General features: G+C 45.1%; 1 protein-coding gene across 6 annotated transcripts in view; it reads left to right on the forward strand.

Annotated features, from left to right (window-relative positions):
- ZFP64 (ZFP64 zinc finger protein) overlaps positions 1 to 24,816 on the forward strand; it is a 249,068-nt gene that overhangs the window by 107,635 nt on the left and 116,617 nt on the right. Inside the window, exon 10 of one of the 6 annotated variants that reach the window (XM_059705281.1) lies at positions 542 to 1,202. The exons of 4 other annotated variants lie outside the window; for them this stretch is intronic. In XM_059705281.1, the coding sequence (XP_059561264.1) occupies positions 542 to 719 (178 nt within the window). In that variant the 3' untranslated portion in view covers positions 720 to 1,202. Of the gene's footprint in view, positions 1 to 541; positions 1,203 to 24,816 lie in introns of those variants that run through there. One more of the 6 variants, XM_059705283.1, reaches the window with a different exon arrangement.

Consider the following 24,816-nt stretch of genomic DNA (forward strand, 5'->3'; position numbering starts at 1 on the left):
TCTTTGTAAAGATTAAAGATAATCAGGAATATTTTTTAAATCACTTATCTGGCAGATTCTTATCCCCCTCACAGGTGTTAATTGAAAATATCTCTATAGCTGTACAAGTGTATGCATATCCACACAAAACATCGCCATTGTTGTAAAACTTATGTTAGCCTTTGCATTGAGGGGTAAATGTTGGAGGAGTCCATCATCCCGGAGCAGGTAGGTATGGTCTTTCCTTTCTGTGGGACATCCCTACTCCAGGAGACTCGATTTGTTTGTTTGTTTGCCTTTGTCATCCTGGATCATGGGTCCTGGAGCCAGGCCAGGCACAAAGTAGGCCCTGCACAGATACCTGTGGAGGGACTGTACCTAGTAAACACGTGGCCAGGAAGCAATGAAGGGAGCTACGTGAAATAAGTGTTACCAAATCACTGCCCTTAGTGGCATAAGGGAAATACCCTGTGACAATCGACTGGCCAAGTTTCCAACCAGATACCTTCTCACAGTGTTCCTTTTTACTTTCTTCTTTTTCTTGCCCTTGAACTGAAACAAGATGTGTGTATTCTTCGGAATTCGTTGGAGACCACCGGGCTGCTGTAGGGACCACGGGACGGTCCTGTGTTGGCAACATTACACGAGTCCAGGGCGGCCGCTCAGTGGCTGCCCGGGATTTTCCACTGCAGCTCATGCAGTCCCCCTTAGTGCCATCATTCGCATCTGTGGCAACGTAAGCCTCCCGTGTCTTTGAAAACGGAATTTGTGAATATGAAGGGTTTATACTCTCTAAGCCAATTACAGTGACCAATAGCTGGAGGAGGCCAGCTGGCCTGCAGGACACGCAGTTTCCCTCTCGCCACTCTAGACACTAGCAGCCGCAGGGTGGGAGGTGCACGCTTTTTAAAAACAGAAAGCGAAGTATGGTTCTCTGGAGGGTGGTGGTGTTTTTAAATGATGTGACCGGGCAAACAAATGAATCATCCAGTGTTAGAGAAATGGATTTTAGAGGGAAAGTGTGATTTGCAGAAGGCGGATTAATTATATAAAGCAATTGGTTAAATCGGTACTTTAAAAGAGAAGACAATAAGTGAGTTTTCTCGCATAATTATCTATAATAATAAAAGCATAATATGCTAAGTAGGCTGGACAGCTGAACAACCTTCAGAACGTCATTCTGGATGAAGCTGTGGCGGCAGGGGCCAAGGCAGAGGTGGTTAGGGGTGATCAGGCAGGTAGGCAGGCAGAGGCGGTTAGGGGCAATGAGGCAGGCAGATGAGTGGTTAGGGGCAATGAGGCAGGCAGGCAGAGTGGTTAGGAGTGAGCAGGCAGGCAGGCAGGCAGGCAGAGTGGTTAGGGGTGATCAGGCAGGCAGACAGGCGAGTGGTTAGGAGCCAGCAGACCTGGATTGCCAGAGGGTGCCAGCCAGGCTGAGGAACCCACCCACCCCCATGCACGAATTTCATGCATCGGGCCTCTTGTCTATAATAATAAAAGCATAATATGCTAATTAGACAGGACGTCCTTCTGGATGAAGCTGGGGCTGTGAGGAAAGCCCAGGTGCTGGAGGGAAGCCGGTGCCAGAGGGAAGCCAGTGCCAGCAGTCGGGGGAAGGACCTACTCTTGCATGAATTTTGAGCATCGGGCCTCTAGTAATATATGAAATATACATTTATAACAACTATGTAATACGTTTTATTCTCATATGGACCAATCTTTAAGATAACAGTAAGCGAAGAAAGCAAGGCATAGAATGAATGGTGTGTGTAGTGTAACAAAAAGCATGCATGTAGGTAGTAGATCTGTACATATTTGTTGCATGTGCATGGAATCCCTCTGGAAGAATACACAGGAAACCTACAACAGCTGTGATTGGTGACCGTACCTATCCAAGTCAGCGTGGAGCTTGAAGCAAAAAGAAAAATCAGTAATACCCTGATTTTAATTAAAATTAAATCCATGGTTCATCATGGATTTTTTCTATGAATTTTTTATATCCATTAACTTTGATTTTTTAAATGTTGCATTAAAATCTTATTTATCTGGATTCCTGAGTTTCTTAGCTCCCCCTGTAAATGTTGCACCCAAGATGAGGGAGGGACTTCCTCCCCGCCTCTTGCTTCTGGCTACCCTTTAGTACCATCTGATCTTATTGTCACCACATGCAAATATGTGGCAAACCTTATTCAGAAATAGAAAAGAAAGTGCATTTGGACCCTTTGCAGTTATGGTTCTAAAACTTTTGTGGGGGTATAGACCCCATCCAGAACCTGACGAAAGCTACGATCCCTTTGCACCTACAGACTATATTTTGCATTTTATTTCAAGGCCTGTGAAAAGTTCATGTTTTAAAGGAAACTTTCCACCTGGAGAGATTACCACCAGGCCAGACTTCCTCTTTCCTCTTTGCTCTGGCTTTCCTTCCACCCTCCGTGCCAAAGGAAGAACTGAATATCTTGTTTCTGTTTTTTCGTGCCTTTCCGGGGGTGGAGGTGTTGTCCATCGTGCGGACAGACACATCTCCTGGCTCCCCTGCTGATCTTCACAGTTTGGGTGCTTCCTGGCCAGGCCTCCTGGGGATGAAATGCTACGTCACGGGCTGGGGCCCCTCCTAAAAAGGAAGCGTTGCTCTGAATGTAAATAATATTGGATGCAAGAGCAGCGTCCCGTCAACACGTCATTCAACTGGGCTTTGACCAGGGTTTCTCGCCCTCGGCACCGACAGCATTTTGAGTGGGATGATTGGCTGTTGCAAGGGTCAGCCTGTGCATTGCAGGATAGTCGGCCGCATTCCTGACTCGATAGATCCCAGCAGCACCCACAGTTGTGAAATCCAAAAATGTCTCCAGACACAGGTCCCTGGGGGACACAATCGCCCCACCCAAGAACCTCTGGGCTTTGCAATCTATAATGATAAAAGCATAATATGCTAATTAGACCAGACAGCCCAACAACCTTCCGGACAACCTTCCTGCCAAGGCAGCGGTGGTGAGGGGCAATGAGGCAGGCAGGCAGAGTTGTTAGGGGCGATTAGGCAGGCAGGCAGAGTTGTTAGGGGCGATTAGGCAGGCAGGCAGAGTGGTTAGGGGCGATCATGCAGGCAGTCAAGCAGTTAGGGGGTGATGAGGCAGTCAGGCAGAGGCGGTTAGGGGCGGCGATCAGGCAGGCAGAGGCAGTTAGGGGTGATTAGGCAGGTAGGCAAGTGGTTAGGAGCCAGCAGTCCCGGATTGCGACAGGGATGTCCAACTGCCGGTTTAGGCCCAATCCCTGGACATCCCTTGAGGGGTCCCAGATTGCGAAAGGGTGCAGGACCGGCTGAGGGACCTCCCTCTGCACACCCCCACTCCCCGCATGAATTTCATGCACCGGGCCTCTAGTATACAGAAAATGTAACAGAAACCCACACCTGAAACCTCTATGTTCAAGTTGACTGATGTCACCCCAATAAGTTTGATTTTTTTAAAAAGAGCCTCTGGGCTAGACCTTGCAAGTCACCTGAGTATTTGGTGACCTTTTTCCAGTTTTTCTTTCCAACTTTTGGTAAGATGTTTGCCTGTCCTACAGCAACAGTTCGCACACTGAACAACATGCAATGGCTTGTTTACAGATTCATAGAGAGGTTAATCCTTAACTTCTATCCAATGAAACCATTGTTTTTTATGAATTTGCAGCCCTGGAAAAATTCATAAAGACCTTCCCCTCCCCGAACCGGACGCCCCTCTCTCCTCCTCAGACACCCCTCTGCTTCTCCGCCCAGATTCCGGGAAGTGTCACCCGTAGCAAATGACTCGGAAAGGAACCCCCAGTTTTTACAACCCCCAGCTTCACTCCCGAAGAGTGTTTTCACCCAGCCCTGGAAAGTATCACTTTCTGCCTCCGTGTAATTAAAACCCCAGCCTCTATTCGAGAATGCGCTTGCAGCAATCTCTTCATTGTCTCTTGGAGCTTGACAGTGTTCTTCCTTCACAGGGCTTACGGGAGCGTACGGATCCCAGAGACATTGGTAGTCATTGTCCCCCCTCACTTTCACTGGGTTAGGATTTAATGGAGGGTAAAGTTTTTAATCTGCTTGTTGGAAGCTTAATATTCCTAAGAAAGAAAAGATACTTTACAGTCTCAGCAAAAGCGTCTTCCTTCCTTCCTTCCTTCCTTCCTTCCTTCCTTCCTTCCTTCCTTCCTTCCTTCCTTCCTCTCCTCCTCCTCCTCCTCCTTTCCCTCCTCCTCCTCCTTCTTCTTCTTCTTTGTGGACTTTAAAGACTTTTTCATGTTTTCTTATCAGGACCTATTTGTTATAATAATTTCAAATAACATCAATTTTCCCACTCTTAATTACCAAATACATATGCAGCACACACAAAAAATTTTAAGCCACAAAGAAGCAAAACAAATCACTGGGAAAATGAGCACCTGGGGAACCGGGAGGCACTGTGAGGGGCTCCACACCATATTTTGAGTGTGAACGCGAACTCGGAGCAGACACCCGACTAGCAGAAGGCATCCTATCCTTCGGTGGATCCCATCAGGAAGGCCTCGGTCCCTAAGGACTGGAAGTGGGAGCAGAATTCTCAGCCAGTCTTTCTTAATTTTGTCGGGTCAGGACGTCTTTGATAATCCCGTGTTATTTTGGCAGTTGGATTTTTGTTTGTTGTTTGTGTGATTCATTTATTTAAAAGAGGTAATCCATTCACCATCCATGTGGTTCTGTATTCTAAAGGTACAAAGAGCTATACCGTGAAAACATTTTGTGCCAGCCCTCAGCCCCCACCCTGGAGGCCTCCACCTTTTATTAGTTTCTTATCCATCTTTCCGGAGTTTTCTATACATTCACAAGAAATATTTTTATACTCTTTTGTATTTGTTGCTTCAAAGGAAACATGTTAGCCACACCGATCTACATTTGCTTTTTTCACTTCCATATACATCTTGGCATCAGAATAGAGAGAGCTATCTACCACATTTTTAAAAAGCGCTGCCTGGTATTTCAGAATATGGCTGTACTTAATGTTCTTAACCATGAAATGTATTGCCATCTACTCTTTTTTTTTTTAAATAACAATGATGTTGCAATGACTATTTTAAAGACAAAAGTATAATGTAGCAGCGACCTGCGTGCCACCCACACCACCCAAATCAAGACCCAGACCTGGGCCCAGCTCCCCTCCCCACGCCCACTCCTCACACCCTGTCCAGCGCACTCCGCCAGCCTCCTTGAACCCGGGAGATCTTTGAAAGGGAGATGGGACAACTTGAGTCCTAAGTGGACACCTGCTGGCCGGGGAATGAGGGCAGGATCCTGTCACTTAGCAGAGTTTGCTGCCCATTAGCAGCTCTCCTGGCCGCAGGAAGGCCAGCTCCTCCTCCTCCTTCAGCCTGGAGTTGTTTCCTGGGACAGTGGTTCTCAGACCGGGCGTTCTCCCCACAGGGGACATTTGTCTGTGTCTGGAGATACTTTGTACTTTATTTTCACTTTATTTCATTTTACTTTTGGTTAATCCTCATCCGAGGCTATTTTTTCCATTGATTTTTAGAGAGAGCGGAAGGGAGGGAAGGAAGGGGGAAGAGAGAAGAGAGAGAAATATCCATGTGAGAGAGACACATGAATTGGTTGCCTCCTGCACACACCCTGACCAGGGCCAGGGATTGAACCTGCACCCAAAGTATAGGCCCTTAATCAGGAATCGAACCCGAGACTCGTTCGTGTGCAGGACGACACTCTAACCACTGAGCATACCGGCCAGGGCTGAAGACAGGTTTTTTTTTTGTTTGTTTGTTTTTGTTTTTTTTATTTTATTGCTTAAAGTATTACAAAGGGTATTACATATGTGTCCTTTCCCGCCCCCCTCCCCCGCCCTTGACAGTCCCCTAGCCTCCCCTATCCCCCAGTGTCTTATGTCCATTGGTTGTGCTTATATGCATGCATACAAGTCCTTCGGTTGATCTCTTACCCCCCTACCTCCTGCCCCCCCCACCCTCCCCGGCCTTCCCGCTGCAGTTTGACAATCTGTTTGAGGCAGCTCTGCCTCTGTATCTATTATTGTTCAAAAGTTTATAATGGTCTCTATTATCCATGAATGAGTGAGATCATGTGGTATTTTTCCTTCATTGACTGGCTTATTTCACTTAGCATAATGCTCTCCAGTTCCATCCATGCCATTGCAAATGGTAAGAATTCCTTCCTTTTTACAGCAGCATAGTATTCCATTGTGTAGATGTACCACTGTTTTCTAATCCATTTATCTACTGATGGGCACTTAGGCTGTTTCCAGATCTTAGCTATGGTGAATTGTGCTGCTATGAACATAGGGGTGCATATTGAAGACAGTTTTGATGGTCACACCTGGATGGTGCTACTGGCATCTAGTGGATAGAGGGCAGGGATGACAGCCCCCACTACAGAGAATGGTCCAGCCCCAAATGTCAGTAGGACCAAGGTGGAGAGACCCCGCCCTGGGAGCGGTGGGCCTTTTTGCCTGGCGCCTCCTCTGTTCTTATATTGATTCCTGGCTAGTCCTTCAGACCAGTGCCCCTCCCGCATCAACTGGCCCCTTCAGGCCCTCCCTCTGCAGACCCAGGGTCCCCGGCTTGGGGATCACACCCCAGGGTCCCAGGGAAAGACACTCCACCTCCTCACTATGAAATGTGCTTGCTGTGCCCGCTCAGAATGCACCTTAGCAAGACTCCGCCCTTGTTTAATCTTCCCTTCCTCAGAGCCCCTGCCACTGACCCCACCTTTGGGCCACCACATGGCCCTGGTCTACAGAAGGAGACCCCAAGGCAGCCAAGAAGTGACCTTTAAACTAACCTGAGGACTTCGGGCAGGAAACAGAGGTGTGTTGGAGATGGCTGAGGCGTTGGTGGCTGTCACACTCCCTAGGGGCTGCCTCTGACATTGGGTGGGTGGGTCCAGGGTGACAGATCTCCTCCATGTGACGGACAGTCCCACATCACAAAGAGAGAACCGGGGCCTTGCCCAGCTTCCCAATGTGTCATGGGTGTTCATGCTGGACCCCTGGCTCATCCGCAAGAATATCACTGCTGTGTGCACAGTGTTAATCAGTAACTTCCCGGGCCTGTTGTCCCAGCCCTAACGAGCCATTTGCATGTTCTCTTCTCTGGTACGAACAAGTCTGGCCTCTTAGTTCCAGTTGTAATTATGTCCGCACACACACTTACTCTTTCTTTTTCCTGTTCCATTTAGCTCCTAAATCCACACTCATTGTTTGGAAGAATGGTCAGGTTTCTTTCTGATGCTTTTCTAGAAGGGTCCTCCCAAGCATTTGGATAGGGAAGTAAACATGAGCATTCTTACCCAGAAAACAAAGTGTCACTACTTCTGGGATGCCTTCCCTGCCGGATCCTCCTCACATCTAGGTCAGGCTGCTGCTACCCGCCTCGCTGTGCTGAGAACTTCTCCAACCTGCACTCACCAAGGCAGGTACCTGGTTCCGGCTACACATTTGCTCAGTATCTGATTGCCCCTCCCCCTGCGCTACCTGCTCAGTGTGTGTTCTAGAATGGGGGAGATTATCCTTATGCATTTGCTAAATAAAGAAGAAGGGACAGGAAGAAGGAACGAGGAAAACATTATATCCAAAGCTTTGTTTTAAAAAAATAAAAAGTTAAATAATTTGTCCAGGAGTCATCTGGGGTTTGGAGGGATACCTTTGGGCCGCTAGAAAGCGTTACCTCTCGTATTTTGCTGGTTTGTGGTTCATTGTTACCTTGAGGGGAAATTTTGAAAATTGGTGGCTGAGCATTGATTGACTCATGAACCAAGAGATCACCAGATGGATTCCTGGTCAGGGCACATGCCCAGGTTGGGGCTCGATCCCCAGTAGAAGGTATGCAGGAGGCAGCCAAGCGATGTTTCTCTCTCATTGATGTTTCTATCTCTCTATCACTCTCCCTTCCTCTCTCTCTCAAATCAATAAAAATACTTTTTTTTTTAAAGAGAGAGAACACAAAGAATGGACAAAACTGCGTCGTCACTTTCTGAGCGAGCAAAAGGTAAAGTCATCTTCAGCCTGATTGCATATTAGCTCCTCCTCTAAGCCCAGGGAGACCCCGGTCCTGCCTTCAGGGGCTCACCTGCTGGCGGGAGGTTCTCACTCAGAGACAGGTAATTGCAGGGTGTCAGGGAAGGACTGGACAGAGCCCGGGAGCTGGTGAGCAGCGTGGGGCAAGCGTGTTATCCAAACATGTCAGTTTCTGGTGACAAATGGAACCACCAGGAGGGCGGCGGCCTCCTCCAGAGCAAGCCTGGCATGTGATGACGGGGGCCTGGACGCTGCCGCGTGTTAAGCCTCGGCCATAAATCGGATGATGTTCAAATGTGCCATTGTTGGGTCAGGTCAGTTTCCAAATCTGTCAACCCGCTTACCTTGGCCCCAGGGCAGCCTCTGTAGGGAGAGCTGCTGTCCTGAGCCCCCCCTCCCACTTCACTGCCTTATGTCTGCGTGCAGACCGCTGGGGTTTGGACCATTCCAGATGGTCTTAGAAAGCCTGCTTCCTGAAAGTGCAAAAGCAGTCAGTGGACTTTGCCGGGACTTACAAAATACACCTAGAAGAAAAAGGTTACTCTTGTCCCACCATCCAGGGAGAAGCACTGTTGAGACTGCAGTGCTTTTTCTTTGCGTAGACATTTTTACACAAAAATGGGATCGTTCTGTTTTTATTTGTATTTTACTTCTTATTTGGAAATAATCTTAGACTCACGGGGTACTGCAGAGAGCACAGGGGTTCCTTTATGCAGCTTTCCCCAGTGGTCACAGCCCTCAGACAATAGTATACTATCTGTGCGTACTGTTGCCTAACCTTGAACAAGTTCTTACTCTAATGGGAACATCTGCCTGTGATGTTTCTGGGGTTTGCCCCCTGCGGTCTAGTTTTCACGCTGCGGCCAGAGGCACTGGTTAAAACCTAAGGCTGATCTCAACCCTCTTTTACTCAAAACCCCCAGGGGCGCAAAGTCAAAGCCAAAGTCTGTGCAACGGATGGGGAGGCCCTGATGGTGGGACCAGTACCCACACCCACACTCCCTAAAGCTTCTGTTACTTTTGTCACTCTCCTCCTCACTCACTCTGCTCCGGACACACCCGCCTCTTTGCTAGTCTCCTAGCATCTCAGATGTGCACCTACCTCAGCAACTTGCACTGGCTGTTCCCTCTGTCTTGTATGCTCTTCCTGCAGGCACCCATCCGTATGGCCTCACCTCCTTCAAATCTTTGCTCAAATGTCATGTTCCCGATGAGAGTTCTGACCCCTCTATTTTAAATAACACCTTATCCCACCACTGGACCCTGGAGCCTTCTCTTGTTGCTCTATTTTTTCCCATAGCATATATAGCCTTCTGACATTTTATAATGTGACTAGAGGCCTGGTGCACCAAATTTCGTGCACAGGTGGGGTCCCTAGGCCTGGCTGGCGATCAGGGCTGATCAGGTTCCCTGCCTCCCCGCCTCCCACCTCTTCCTTCCCTCGCTGCTCGTGACTGCTGCCACCTACCCCTGTTCCCCATCCCAGCCCGGGGCCGGCTCTGATCAGGTGATTGGGGCCTGCCATCCTGGGGGAGGGACTGGGAGGTTGGCCAGCAGGCCCCATCAGCGATCGGGCCTGTGGGCTGGGGCCAGCTCCTGCATTGAGCGTCTGCCCGCTGGTGGTCAGTGCACATCATAGCGACTGGTCATTCCGGTCGTTCCAGTCATTCCATCTTAACGGTCACCTAGGCTTTTATATATTTAGATTGTTATATCTGTTATTCATTGTCTGACGTATGTTTCATAAGGAGGTACCCTAAGTACCTAGATCACACTGGTAATAATAGAGGCTGAACAAAATATCTATCAGTGAATAAATGAGTAGCGATTAAGAGCTTGGATTCTGTGTTCAAATCCCAGCTCTGCTACTTATGAGCTGTGCAACCTGGAGATCAAATTACTTTCCTGTGCCTCAGTTGCCTCATCTGTAAAATAGGGGAATCATAATTCTCTGTCTCATAGGACTGTCGTGAGGATTACCTTAGTTAACACATACGAAGAGCTGCTGCAGCGTCTGACATAAAGTAAACGATAAGCAAATGCTAACTACAATTGTTGTTTTACAGCATCGTTAATTATGTACCACAATTGATTTTAACAGTAGCTGGATATTTAATTGCTTTCCATTTCTCATGAGTTTATAGAAAAGTGCAGTAAGCTTCCTTATAGCTAGAACTTTGCATATACCCTTAATTATTTCTTTAAGAACAAAACAAAAAAAAAAACCAAGATGGCGGCATAGGTAAACACTGGAAATTGCTGCCCACAACAACTTAAAAAATACAACTAAAAGACAAAATGGACATCATCCAGAACCACAGGAAGGCTGGCTGAGTGGAAATTCTACAACTAGAAGAAAAGAGAAAAGCACACTGAGACTCAGAGGAGGTGCGGAAGTAAAGTGCAGAGGTACGGAGGCGCACGTGGAAAGGGCTGGCAACTGAGGTCGCGGCTGTCTTTTTGAATCCGGAGGGAGTCTCAAGCTCCCAACTGCTCTGAACTCCAGTTCCGGGAAGTCTCTGGGGATCCAGACTCATACGGGGAGAAACTGGACTGTCTGGCAGCGGGCAGAACTTGGAACTCGAGGGTGGCTTTCTCTCAGAGGTGCTTGCGGCAATTACTGGGACACTGAGACTCGGGGCCCCTTAGGGCAGGGCTGAGGATCAGCCATAGCTGTTTGCTCAGTCCTGTTGATTCCCTGAGACCCCACCCCATCCAAGCTGTGGCAGAGGCTTTTGCATATGAAAGGCCTGGCCCTTGGCAATCTGAAAATTATCTAACAAACTGCAGCTGGGTCAGAGAGACCCAGAACTTCCAAAAGAAGGTCCAAGGCCCTACAGCAGCTTGCATTGCTTCACAGCTGGGCCTCATCTGGGCACCTCCAAACCCCAAACAAAGAAGAGCAATCTGCAGATCTCTCCATAGCTCCTGCTGGGTAGCCTCAGGCAGAGGCTAAATTAGCACGTCCTTAGACCCAAGAGCCAGATTACAACTCCTCAGACCCATAAGGGACACACTCAGGGGGCAGATTCAGTGAGCACCAAAGCCCCACTGAAGCAAGTCTTGCCCCATAAGGGTGTCTTCAGCTCAGAAGTTCTCCCACTGTAGACACAGCTGACTCTCACAGCCAATTGGCCTGGGGGTCAATTCCTCCCAGTGATACCTACAACTATCAAGGCTTAACTACAACAAGACTGTACACAAAGCCCACAAAGGGGTGCACTAAGAGTGTCCACCTCAGGTAATTGGGAAGGCTGAGCCACTGGGCCCTATAGGACACCTAGCACACAAAGACACTCTATCAACACAGGGAGGCAAAAAAAAAAAAAAATGCAGAGACAAAGAAACAGGACACAAATGACAGAAATGGAGGAAAGCAAAATACTGGATATAGAGTTCAAAACCACACTTCTAAGGTTTTTCAAGAACTTTCTAGAAACCATCAATAAATTTAGTAAAACCCTCAAAAAGTCTGGTGAGACCGCCAATAAATGTAATGCGACCCTCAAGAAACCTAGTGAGACCCTCGAGGTTATGAAAAAGGGCCAACTAGAAATTAAGCATACACTGACTAAAATAAAGGATATTATGCAGAGTTCCAACAGCAGACTAGAGGATCGCAAGAATCAAGCCAAAGATTTGAAATACAAAGAAGCAAAAAACACCCAACAGGAAAAGCAAAATGAAAAAAGAATCCAAAAATACAAAGATAGCGTAAGGAGCCTCTGGGACAGCTTCAAGCATACCAACATCCGAATTATAGGGGTGCCAGAAGATGAGAGAGAGCAAGATATTGAAAACCTATTTGAAGAAATAATGACAGAAAACTTTCCCTACCTGGTGAAAGAAATAGACCTACAAGTCCAGGAAGCGCAGAGAACCCACAACAAAAGGAATCCAAAGAGGACCACACCAAGACACATCATAATTAAAATGCCAAGAGCAAAAGACAAGGAGAAAATCTTAAAAGCAGCAAGAGAAAGACAGTCAGTTACCTACAAGGGAATACCCATACGACTGTCAGCTGATTTCTCAACAGAAACTTTGCAGGCCAGAAGGGAGTGGCAAGAAATATTCAAAGTGATGAATGCCAAGAACCTACAACCAAGATTACTTTATCCAGCAAAGCTATCATTCAGAATTGAAGGTCAGATAAAGAGCTTCACAGATAAGGAAAAGCTAAAGGAGTTCATCACCACCAAACCAGTATTATATGAAATGCTGAAAGGTATCCTTTAAGAAGAGGAAGAAGAAGAAAAAGGTAAAGATACAAATTATGAACAACAAATACACATCTATCAACAAGTGAATCTAAAAATCAAGTCAGTAAATAATCTGATGAACAGAATGAACTGGTGATTATAATAGAATCAGGAGCATAGAAAGGGAGTGGACTGACTATTCTTGGGGGGGAAAGGAGACTGGACAAAAATCGTGCACCTATGGATGAGGACAATGGGGTAGGGGGGTGAGGGCAGAGGGTGGGGTGGCAACCGGGTGGAGGGTAGCTATGGGGGCGGGGGGGGGGAAGAGGAACAACTGTAATAATCTGAACAATAAAGATTTAATAAAAGAAAAAAGAAAAGAAAAGAAAAACACATTTATGGTTAGCTTTTTATTTACTTTTTGACCATAAACGTATCTCCCCAATTAGGCTATTTCTCTTACTGCATACAAATTTCTTTTGCTTTGCTTTTCTATCACCAAAGTATCTCATATCTCATGGATTGTACAAACAGCCCTCAAGCAATAGTTGTTGAATAAATGAATATATAAGTGAATAGAAAGTGTGCTTTATTCTCCTAGTACAAGCTGATGCATTAATAAACTGTGACCTCAGGGATCCATAAACAGCACATGGTGGGCTCCTGTGGCAGAGACTGTTCTTGTCCCCAGGTAGCCATTCTCCTATTCTTCTCCAAAAGCAAAAACCCTGACTGATAGCAGGACACATTGCTGTCTAGAATAAAGCCACATTTCCCAGCCTCCCTTGCCGCTAGATGTTACATGACTAATCTCTGGCCTATGAGACATACAGGAAAGTGTCCCATATAACTCCCTAGTAATGGCCTTGGGGAAGGCACGTGGTCTCTCTCCTTCCTCTTTGGAGGTAGGCAAATATTGGCGTGATTTCTGGAGCTCCTGTAGTGGGAAACACAATTTGACGATAATAGAAAGACTAGAAGGAATAGCCTCAGTTCCTAATTCTGGAATTGCTATATTGGCACTCTGCTGTGTACTTGTCAGAAATAAACTCATCTCTTGTTGATTAGAGAGAGAGGGGAAGGAAATGAGAGAAAGAGAGAGAGAGAAAAACATGGATGAGTGAGAACCATTGATTGGTTGCCTCCTGCACGCACCCTACTGGGGATCGAGCTCAAAACCCGGGCATGTGCACTGACTAGTGCATGGGAGGACATCCAACCACCTGAGCCACACTGGCCAGGGCTAAACCACTGTTAATTTGAGTTTTCTATGCTGCACAGCCAGAACCAACCATACTTCATTCAGGATTCAAAAATTTTTCTTGACTGAATGAGTGAACAGTATGTACATACATTCCTAAGTTTGAGTCATAAACTACATTTCTAACCCTGTATCTTCTAAAATCTACTGCCGGGCTCTGGTATCTCTATACCAGATATATGGTGTAGGATGCATTTGTATACAACGATCCCCCTGTTTGGTTTAGACAAAGACTTTAGTTGTCTCCGAAAGCAAAAAATCTTGTATCTCCAATTTGACTTACCCGTTCAGTAATGTCATCCAGGACATAGGCTCTTCATCCTCCCTTTCCCCTTTCTCATCATTTCACTGATATCTTACCTCATAGTGCCGGTTGCCATCACACCAATATCACATTCTCATCCAGCAAAGGGAAATGGAATAAGGGGCAAAAGTTGTTTTTTTGGTGTTTTTTTTTCCTGTGGTAGCTCCCTCTTTTTTTGTCAGGTAGAAAAACCTTTTCAGAGGCCCCCAGCTGATATCCACCTCATTGGCCAGAACTGGGTCACGTGACCTGCTCAAGAATGTCTACTCTACGCTCCCAATGTATAGCAACACACTCTAGCTTACTTAGCAGTTTTGCTTGTTTGGGGGACAGCCATGGCAGGGAGCCAAGAATTAGAAGGTTCTCTGGCTGTATCTACTGCTTTTATTCTGGGAAAATCACATCCTAATCCTTTGGGGTAGTTTTCAGCAGAGTAGTCTCACTCCCTCCCTGCACTCTGTTATTTTAAAATATTAAAAATGAAAAAAAAGAAAAGAAAGAATAGTCACTGAGAAAAGGCAACAGAATTCCTCTGACTGATACAGACCAGCTGGTCCTTAGAGAGTAGAGTGCACAGAATCCTGGGGTCTCTGAGACTCTCTGAGTCAGGGGGTTGCGAGGTCAAACAATTTTTATCAGAATGCTAAAAAGTGATTGGCCTTGTTTCATTGTGTGGACATTTGCACTAACAGTGCCAAAGCAAATGGGGGTGAAATCGCTGTGCCCCACTCCAATGATACCCTGTCATCGAATTGCTAGTGGTCAGCATATTCCTCACTGCCCTGCGCTCAGTTCAGGTGGACGGAGGGGGGCTGGGGGGGGCTATAAGGAGTCAATGGGAGAAAAAAGGGGACATATGTAACACTTTCAACAATAAAAGTTTAAAAATAATAATTTAAAAATAAACATCCTGCCCTAACCGGTTTGGCTCAGTGGGTAGAGCGTCGGCCTGCAGACTGAAGGGTCCCAGGTTCGATTCAGGTCAAGGGCATGTACCTTGGTTGCAGGCATATCCCTAGTGGGGGATGTGCAGGAGGCGGCTGATCGATGTTTCTCTCTCACTGATGTTTCTAACTCTCTATCCTTCTCCCTCCTCTGTAAAAAAAAAAAAAAATCAATAAAATATATTTAAAAAAAAATAAACGTCCTGATGAAGCAGTAAAATTTAATTTACCCTTGAGTACACATTTTTTTTTCAGTCCTCATGTGAAACAGGAAGTTCTATGAAGAAAGCTGTCCAGCCCTGCGGTGCCATGCCCTCTGGCGGGAAAGCGCGTGTTTGAGTTGCGAGCTGAACTAGCTGCATTTCTCGCGGAACACCATTTTTATACCCAAGTACAGCTGACACACAGGCTTCTCAGACTGCAGTGTTTGGCAGACTTTTGCTGGGAGGTGAATGGAGTAAACATGTCATTTCAAAGACAACAGCACACAGTATTTGTTGCCAATGATAACATTGGAGCTTTCGAGCAAAAATTAGAATTTCAAAATATTAGACCCACCACCGTGACCCTGATGGCTTCCCAATACTCAGGCTCTTGCCTAATGAAATCAGTGGTGATGTTGACCAATGTGACTTTTTTGAATACTTCATGATGAAATGTGCAACATCCAGATCTGTGTGACAAGTATTTCTCATTTGACCAATGCATGCTGTTAAAAAAAATCACGCATGGGTAAAAGATCTCTTCAGAGTGTGAGCGCAATAAGTTTTGATGTGACAGACCATGTGTAAAGTCCATCGGTATGATTTCAGGGTCCATAGACAGCTAACCTTCTAAAAAAACGACCATTTGTGCAGCCTGGGTGAAGTATCAAGTTAGACTCTCCTCAGCTCTCTAAAAGGCCATTGCAATCCTGTCTTTTCCAAACGCATCTCTGTGAGAGTCGATGTTTTCCTTCGCCCTTCAACCAAAGCAACACGGCTCAGGGACTGGACGCAGAAGCAGACGTGAGACTCCCACTGTCTTCTATTAAAGCTGGGCATCAACAAGATTTGCAAAAAAAAAAAAAAAAAAACTATAAAAAACCGAGTGCCTCTCTTCTCAATAAAGGTTTTGTTTGTGTGGGAGTTTTTCTTTTTAAATATATTTTTACTGATTTCAGAGAGGAAGGGAAAGGGAGAGATAGAAACATCAATGATGAGAGAGAATCATTGATCGGCTGCCTCCTGCACGCCCCACTCTGGGGATCAAGCCCACAAACCAGGCGTGTGCCCTGACCGAGAATCAGACTGTGACCTCCTGGTTCATCAGTCAGTGCTCAACCACTGAGCCACACCGGCTGAGCTATTTGTATGGTTTTTTTAATTTTGGAAAATATTGTTCCACACATAATTCATAAAATTGTTGTTTATGTGTGTAATTATGGAATGGGATTGTTGTCGTTCTAAGTCTAAGTGACTTAACAAACAAGTATTTCCTTAGTTCATTCTAAGTGGGTGCATTGGGAATCCGTCAGCTGAGAACTGCTGGTTTAGATGAATCCAGGAGGCAGGCACCAGTTGGTCTGCACAAAATCAGGGTCTTGTTAGAAGGAATGAGAGAGAATGACTGTTCAGGAGGGAATGGCTGTCCACCTCCTGTCCAAGAACTCAGACTGTACGTACAGCTTGTGTATAGTGAAGAACCTGTGTCTGTTTCCTGTTGTTGTTACTTGAGTATAGGATCCTATGCGAAACTTACACGCTCTGTGTGGCACAGAGCTTCATGGCTAAGTGTTCTGGCACTAGTCAGTGTGTTACCCTCGGCAGTGCCTTCACCTATACAGGAGCCTCACTGTCCCCTCTCCCCGTTTTGCAGATTCCGGCTCCGGTGGGTGAGCAGTGAGGCCTGTGAGCAGCTGGCACCATGCTTTGTGCTGGTGGTTCCCTCTCCTTTTGACTGTTATTGACGGTGTAAGTCACAGTCATTCTCATAAGCTCTCAGTGCCTGGGGAGCTGAGGCTTACCAAGGGGATGTCTGCACATGACACGCAGTGACACGACTAAATGACACGTGTGGGCACTATCCCAGCAGAACTGAAAGCTGCACGTGACCAGGCAGTGGTGAAAGGGCCCTCCGCTGCCCCCTCTCATATAGATACATAACTATATGTGAGCGTGTGTCTGCATGGGCAGATTCCACTCCTGACCCGATATCCTGCCATGAAGGAAACAGATCCAGTCAGCAGTTTCCCGCTACCTTTTATGGGCTTATTGCATTGTCCCCACTAGGATTTCAATTGGTGTTTTCAGAAAGGTTCCCTTTTCAGTTAATAGAAATGTTCTGGGTCGAAATAGTGTGGCAGGATGCACAACATTGTGAGTGTACCATCTCTTATACACCCTTGGATTTTACACTTCAAAGTAGTTAAAACGGTATGTTTTATGTCGTGTGTATTATACCGCAATAAATACAGGGAGGCCCAAGGGACTTCCCAGTTCCTCTCAGGGGCACCCGGGAGAGGGGGTCCCGACACTCAGATCCCTCACCCCAGCGCATCCCTCGTGCTGGAGGCCAGGGCCCCTCACGACTCCCCTGTGCATCCACCTGTCCCGGCTCTTCTTTTCCTCCTGATGTTACAGGTAAACACAGACAGACGAACAGAAGTCTTAAGCAGAAAGGCCGGCCTGTGGCTTTTACCGGAATGGAGCTGTCCTTCCCTGGAACGAGGGACCATCACCTTCTAAAGCCACGGCAAGAAGTGTGTTCACAGACAGTGTCCTCGTGGGTCCTCATTTTGAGGGAGGGCAGTGCCTTCATGGTACGGTGTAGACGTGTAGGCACTCACTGTACTTGTGTTATCAAAGACCCCATAAAACTGAGTGCTTTCCTTGGTGTCTGTCCAGGCCTCTGGAGAAAACACCACTTAATCGCCGCAAATTCCCTGCTGTCTGTGATCCCCTCGGAGAAATAAAGCCATAAATATGTTTAGTTCTGTTGACATTCACACCGGAAAGAGCACAGAGCTCCCAAGGATTGCGGCTTCCTTTGTTATTTTATTACTAAACAGCAAGGCAAATAGCAGAGGGGCTGCCCCTGGCGATTCCGGGTGGCACCGTGGGTTTCTCCTCTCCCCGAGGGGCAGGCAGCATCCCTCACACTATGGCCAAAGCCAAAGGCTCAGAACACACTGGTCCGCACAGAGCATCCCACCCGCACAGGCGGGGACAGGCCATCTGACAGGCATCAATGAACAGAGCGCACCTCTCCCCCTCCCCCCACCCCGTCCCGCCCCGCCTCCCTGACTCAAGCCTGAAAATATCAACATTCCTGCCACTGTAATCAAATACTTAGGCAAAGGCTGTGGAATGCGCAATAATTTGTCAGGCGCCCTTTAGTGGAGTCCGCGAGAGCAAACTGGCAGGCCCCCTTGACCCTGGGAGGCTGTGCCCTTTCACCTTCCTCGGGCCTCCTTCAGGCCGGGCTCCACTCTGACCAGATGGCCAAACTATCAAAGGGTTTTATGAGTGGAAACTGCTTTCTCAACCCGAACGCTGTATATATCCTTCCAGGTTAATGTGAGCGATCAGGCCAGAGCTCGAAGTGGGGGCACAGAGAGTGTGAGCACCAGGGCTGGGTGTTTGCAGAGAAAACAGCTGACGCCCAGATGAGGACAATTTCAGCTAAATATTTTAAAGAGCCATCGAGAAAGAAATGATTGATTTCTTTTACTATTTTTTTATTTTTGGTTCCCACCGTGATCTTTTATCCAACTGCAGGCAAATTTGCTTCCTTGGTAAATTCTAACATCTTCCCCGCCACCCCCACCCTGCCTTTCAGGACGGCTGGGTGACAAATAAAAAACCATTTCCAATTGTGCCAGGAAGCCCAAGTAGAAATTGGTGTGTCTCTCATGTTAGATTCCCACGTGAATTTGTGGTCCGTTTTGTAAATTCTTGGGCTGTTCCTAAGAAATGGCTGGGATGAGTTTCACTCCGCAGATACTTCTGAGTGTAAACCGTGAGGCAGGCACCATCCCAGCGCCATGCAGACCGCTGGGACAGGAGAGGGAAGACTCCTGGTGGGAGATGCTTGTGTGTGTCCTCCTGCGGAGAAAAACAACAAAGAAACAAACAACCCCCAAATGGCAGGAAGTGATGATGGGAACAGACAAGGCAATGTGAGGGGCTGACTGCTTAAGGAACAGGTGATGCTCATGTGTGGGCAGTCGAGGCCCCCTTGAAAAGACGATGTTAAAGCAAAGATCAGAAAGAGCAGGAGCCAGCCTTAGGCAAAGACAGGCGGCGTTGTCTATTCAAAATATAACGCAAGCCACGTACGTGTGCTCAGTTTTCTAGCAAAAGGTAAACAGAAACAGGTGGGAAAAATTTAAAGATATCTATTTTATTTTAATGGTATATTTCATGCGATTTGTATTATAATTTTAATTTATCTTTAGTTTTAAAAACTTTTTTTTTACATTTTTATTTTCTTTATTTTTGTCTTTTTTAAAATTATGTTTTATTGCTTAAAGTATTACAAAGAGTATTACATATGTCTCCTTTCCCCCCGCCCCCCTTGACCTTCCCCCGGCCTCCCCTACCCCCCAGTGTCTTGTGTCCACTGGTTATGCTTATATGCATGCATACAAGTCCTTTGGTTGATCTCTTACTCCTCCAACCCCCCACATACACCCTCCCTGGCCTTCCCGCTGTAGTTTGACAGTCTTTTCTTTTTTTTTTTTTTTAATTAAATCTTTATTGTTCAGATTATTACATTTGTTCCTTTTTTTTTCCCCCCATAACTCCCCTCCTCCCAGTTCCCGCCCCACCCTCCGCCCTCACTCCCCACCCACAGTCCTCATCCATAGGTGCACGATTTTTGTCCAGTCTCTTCCCACATCTCCCACACCCCTTTCCCCCCCAAGAATAGTCAGTCCATTCCCTTTCTATGTCCCTGATTCTATTATAATCAACAGTTCATTCTGTTCATCAGATTATTTATTCACTTGATTCTTAGATTCACTTGTTGATAGATGCATATTTGTTGTTCATAATTTGTATCTTTACCTTTTTCTTCCTCTTCCTCTTCTTAAAGGATACCTTTCAGCATTTCATATAATCCTGGTTTGGTGGTGATGAACTCCTTTAGCTTTTCCTTATCTGTGAAGCTCTTTATCTGACCTTCAATTCTGAATGATAGCTTTGCTGGATAAAGTAATCTTGGTTGTAGGTTCTTGGTATTCATCACTTTGAATATTTCTTGCCACTCCCTTCTGGCCTGCAAAGTTTCTGTTGAGAAATCAGCTGACAGTTGTATGGGTATTCCCTTGTAGGTAACTGAGTTACTTTCTCTTGCTGTTTTTAAGATTCTCTCTTTATCTTTTGCTCTTGGCATTTTAATGATGATGTGTCTTGGTGTGGTCCTCTTTGGATTCCTTTTGTTTGGGGTTCTCCGCGCTTCTTGGACCTGTAAGTCCATTTCTTTCACCAGGTGGGGGAAGTTTTCTGTCATTATTTCTTCAAATAGGTTTTCAATATCTTGCTCTCTCTCATCTTCTGGCACCCCTATAATTCTGATGTTGGTACGCTTGAAGCTGTCCCAGAGGCTCCTTACACTATCCTCGCATTTTTGGATTCTTTTTTCATTTTGCTTTTCCGGTTGGATGTTTTTTGCTTCCTCGCATTTCAAATCATTGACTTGATTCTTGCGCTCCTCTGGTCTGCTGTCGGGCGTCTGTATAATATTCGTTATTTCAGTCTGTGTGTGCTTAATTTCTAGTTGGTTCCCCAATATAAGATCGAGGGTCTTATTAGTTTTCGTGTAGATCTCATTAAGTTTATCGGCAGCTTCTAAACAGTTCTTGAGAGACCTTAAAAGTGTGGTTCTGAACTCTATTTCTTCCATTGACAATTTTGTCCTGTTTCTTTGTCTCCGCATTTTGTTATGCTTCTTTGGTGCACCCCCTAGTGGTCTTTGTTCGCAGTCTTATAGATAAATCTTGATTGTTGTAGCTAATTCCAGGGAGGGTTTGACCTCCAGGCCAAGTGGCTATGAGAATCAGCTGTGTCAGCAGTGAGAGAACTTCTGTCCTCTAGGGAGGTGCTAATCTAGCCTTTGCCTGAGGCTATCCGGCAAATGCCTCTGTGCAGGGCTTGGGCAGGGCGGGTCGAACAGGATCAACAGGGTGGGCCTGAGAGAGCAGTTATGGCGGCTCTCAGTCCTGTCCCCAGGGGCTCTGCCTCTCTGAGTTCCAGCACCCGCTGCGAAGCTCGGAGAGAAAGCTGCACTCGCTCTGACCGAAGCCAGACAGTCCGCTTCTCCCGTTTGAGCCTGGGTCCCTAAAGACTCGCCTGTATCTGGAGCTCAGAGTCTGCGACTCCCTCCCAATTGAAAACAACAACCGTGCCCTCCGCCACCAGCCCGCTCCGTGCACTCCGCACCTCAGAATTTGACTTCAGCACTGCGCCTCCTCTGAGTGTCTGTATGCGTTTCTCTTTCCTCCTAGTTGTAGGACCGACAGTCTTTTCAATGCTGTTCTGCCTCTGTATCTATTTTTGTTCATCAGTTTATAATGGTCTTTATTATCCATAAATGAGTGAGATCATGTGGTATTTTTCCTTCATTGACTGGCTTATTTCACTTAGCATAATGCTCTCCAGTTCCATCCATGCTGATGCAAATGGTAAGAATTCCTCCTTTTTTACAGCAGCATAGTATTCCATTGTGTAGATGTACCATGGTTTTCTAATCTATTCATCTGCTGATGGGCACTTAGGCTGTTTCCAAATATTAGCTATGGTAAATTGTGCTGCTATGAACATAGAGATTCATATATCCTTTCTGATTGGTGTTTCTGGTTTCTTGGTATATATTCCTAGAAGTGGGATCACTGGGTCAAATGGGAGTTCCATTTTTAGTTTTTTGAGGAAACTCCATACTGTCTTCCATAGAGGCTGCACCAGTCTGCATTCCCACCAGCAGTGCACGAGTGTTCCCTTTTCTCCACATCCTCTCCAGCACTTGTCGTTTGTTGATTTGTTGATGATAGCCATTCTGACAGGTGTGAGATAGTACCTCATTGTTGTTTTGATTTGCATCTCTCTGATGATTAGTGACTTGGAGCATGTTTTCCTATGTCTCTTGGCTTTCTGAATGTCCTCTTTTGAAAAGTGTCTGTTTAGGTCCTTTGCCCATTTTTTTTATTGGATTGTTTATCTTCCTTTTGTTAAGTTGTATGAGTTCCCTATAAATGTTGGAGATGAAACCCTTATCGGTGATAACATTGGCAAATATGTTCTCCCATGCAGTGGGCTTTCTTGTTGTTTTGTTGATGGTTTCTTTTGCTGTGCAGAAGCTTTTTATTTTGATGTAGTCCCATTTGTTTATTTTCTCTTTAGTTTCCAATGCCCTAGGAGCTGTATCGGTGAAGAAATTGCTTTGGCGTATGTCTGAGATTTTGTTGCCTTTGGATTCCTCTAATATTTTTATGGTTTCCCATCTTACATTTAAGTCCTTTATCCATTTTGAGTTTATTTTGTGTATGGTGTAAGTTGGTGGTCTAGTTTCATTTTTTTGCATGTATCTGTCCAATTTTCCCAGCACCATTTATGGAAGAGACTGTCTTAACTCCATTGTATGTTCTTGCCTCCTTTGTCAAATATTAATTGAGCATATTGGTTCGGGCTGATTTCTGGGTTCTCTATTCTATTCCATTGACCTATATGTCTGTTCTTGTGCCAGTACAAGGCAGTTTTGAGAACAGTGGCTTTGTAATACAGCTTGATATCTGGTATTGAGATCCCACCTACTTTATTCTTCTTTCTCAGGATCACTGCAGCTATTCGGGATCTTTTTTTATTCCAGATGAATTTTTGGAGAGTTCGTTCTAGGTCTGTGAAATATGCCGTTGGTATTTTAATGGGACGTGCGTTGAATTTATAGATTGCTTTGGGTAGTATGGACATTTTAATGATGTTGATTCTACCAATCCATGAACATGGTATGTTCTTCCATCTGTTTATGTCTTCCTCTATCTTTTTTTTCAATGTCCTGTAGTTTTCTGAGTAGAGGTCTCTTACCTCTTTAGTTAAGTTTATTCCTAGGTAGCTTAATTTTTTTGGTGTGATGGTAAATGGGATTGCTTTTTTTAGTCTCTCTTTCTGTAAGTTCACTATTGGTGTATAGAAATGCCATAGATTTCTTGGCATTAATTTTGTATCCTGCTACATTGCCAAATTCATTTATTAAGTCTAATAGTTTTTTGATGGAGTCTTTAGGATTTTTTATGTACAGTATCATGTCATCTGCGAATAAGGACAGTTTTACTTCCTCTTTTCCAATTTGGATGCCTTTTATTTCTTCTTCTTGTCTAATTGCAATGGCTAATACTTCCAGTACTATGTCGAACAGGAGTGGTGAGAGTGGGCATCCCTGTCTTGTTCATGCTCTTAAGGGAAATGGTTTTAGTTTTTGCCCATTGAGTATGATGTTGGCTGTGGGTTTGTCATATATGGCTTTTATTATGTTGAGGTATGATCCTTCTATTCCCACCTTGCTGAGAGTTTTTATCAAAAATGGGTGTTGGATTTTGTCAAATGCTTTTTCTGCATCAATTGATATGACTATGTGGTTTTTTTCTCTCAATTTGTTTATGTGATGTATCACGTTTATTGATTTCCGGATATTGTACCATCCTTGCATCCCTGGGATAAATCCCACTTGGTCATGGTGTATGATCTTTCTGATGTACTGCTGGATCCGATTTGCTAAGATTTTGTTGAGGATTTTGGCATCTATGTTCATGAGGGATATTGGCCTGTAATTCTCTTTCATTGTGCTGTCTTTATCTGGTTTTGGTATTAGGGTGATGCTGGCTTCATAGAATGAGCTTGGAAGTGTTCCTTCCTCTTGAAGTTTTTGTAGTAGTCTGAGGAGGATAGGTTTTAGTTCTTCCTTGAATGTTTGGTAAAACTCCCCTGTGAAGCTGTCTGGTCCTGGGCTTTTGTTTGCTGGAAGCTTTTTGATGACTGCTTCAATTTCTTCCATAGTTATTGGCCTATTGAGATTTTTAGATTCTTCCTGATTGAGTTTTGGAATGTTGTATTTTTCTAGGAATATGTCCATTTCCTCCAGGTTGTCTAGTTTGTTGGAGTAGAGTTTTTCATAGTATTTTTTAACAATCCTTTGTATTTCTGTGGGGTCTGTTGTTATTTCACCTCTATCATTTCTGATTTTGTTTATTTGGGTCCTCTCTCTTTGCTTCTTGGTGAGCCTGGCTAGAGGTTCATCAATCTTGTTTATTCTTTCAAAGAACCAGTTCTTGGTTTTGTTGATCTTATGTATTTTTTTTTTTTTTTTTTGGTCTCTGTCATTTATTTCTGCTCTAATTTTTATAATCTCCTTCCTTCTGCTCACTCTGGGCTTTTCTTGTTGCTCTCTTTCTAATTCTTTGAGTTGTAGAGTTAGATGATTTACTACCATTGTTTCTTGTTTTTTTGAGGTAGGCCTGTAGAACTATAAACTTCCCTCTCAGGACTGCTTTCATTGTGTCCCATAGGTTTTGGATTGTTGTGTTTTCATTGTCATTAGTTTCCAGGATGTTTTTAATTTCTTCTTTGATCTCATTGGTAACCCAATCAATATTTAATAACATGCTATTCAGCTTCCAAGTGTTTGAGTGTTTTGGATTGTTTTTATTGTAGTTTATTTCTAATATCATGCCATTGTGGGCTGAGAAGATGCTTGGTATGATTTCAATCTTCTTGAATTTGGGGAGACTTTGCTTGTGACCCAATATGTGGTCTATTTTTTAAAATGTCCCATGTGCACTTGAGAAGAACGTATATTCCATGGTTTGGGGGTGAAATGTTCTGAAGATGTCAATTAAGTCCATCTGATCTAGTGAGTCATTTAGGATTGCTGTTTCTTTGCTGATTTTTTTGTCTAGAGGATTTATCCAGTGATGTCAGTGGTGTATTAGAGTCCACTACTATGATTGTATTGTTGTCAATCACTCCCTTGATATCTTCCAGGAGTTTTTTTATGCATTTAGGTGCTCCTGCATTGGGTGCATATATGTTTATCAGGGTTATATCCTCTTATT

Source organism: Myotis daubentonii, chromosome 8, assembly GCF_963259705.1.
Source record: "Myotis daubentonii chromosome 8, mMyoDau2.1, whole genome shotgun sequence".
Taxonomy (NCBI): Eukaryota; Metazoa; Chordata; class Mammalia; order Chiroptera; family Vespertilionidae; genus Myotis; species Myotis daubentonii.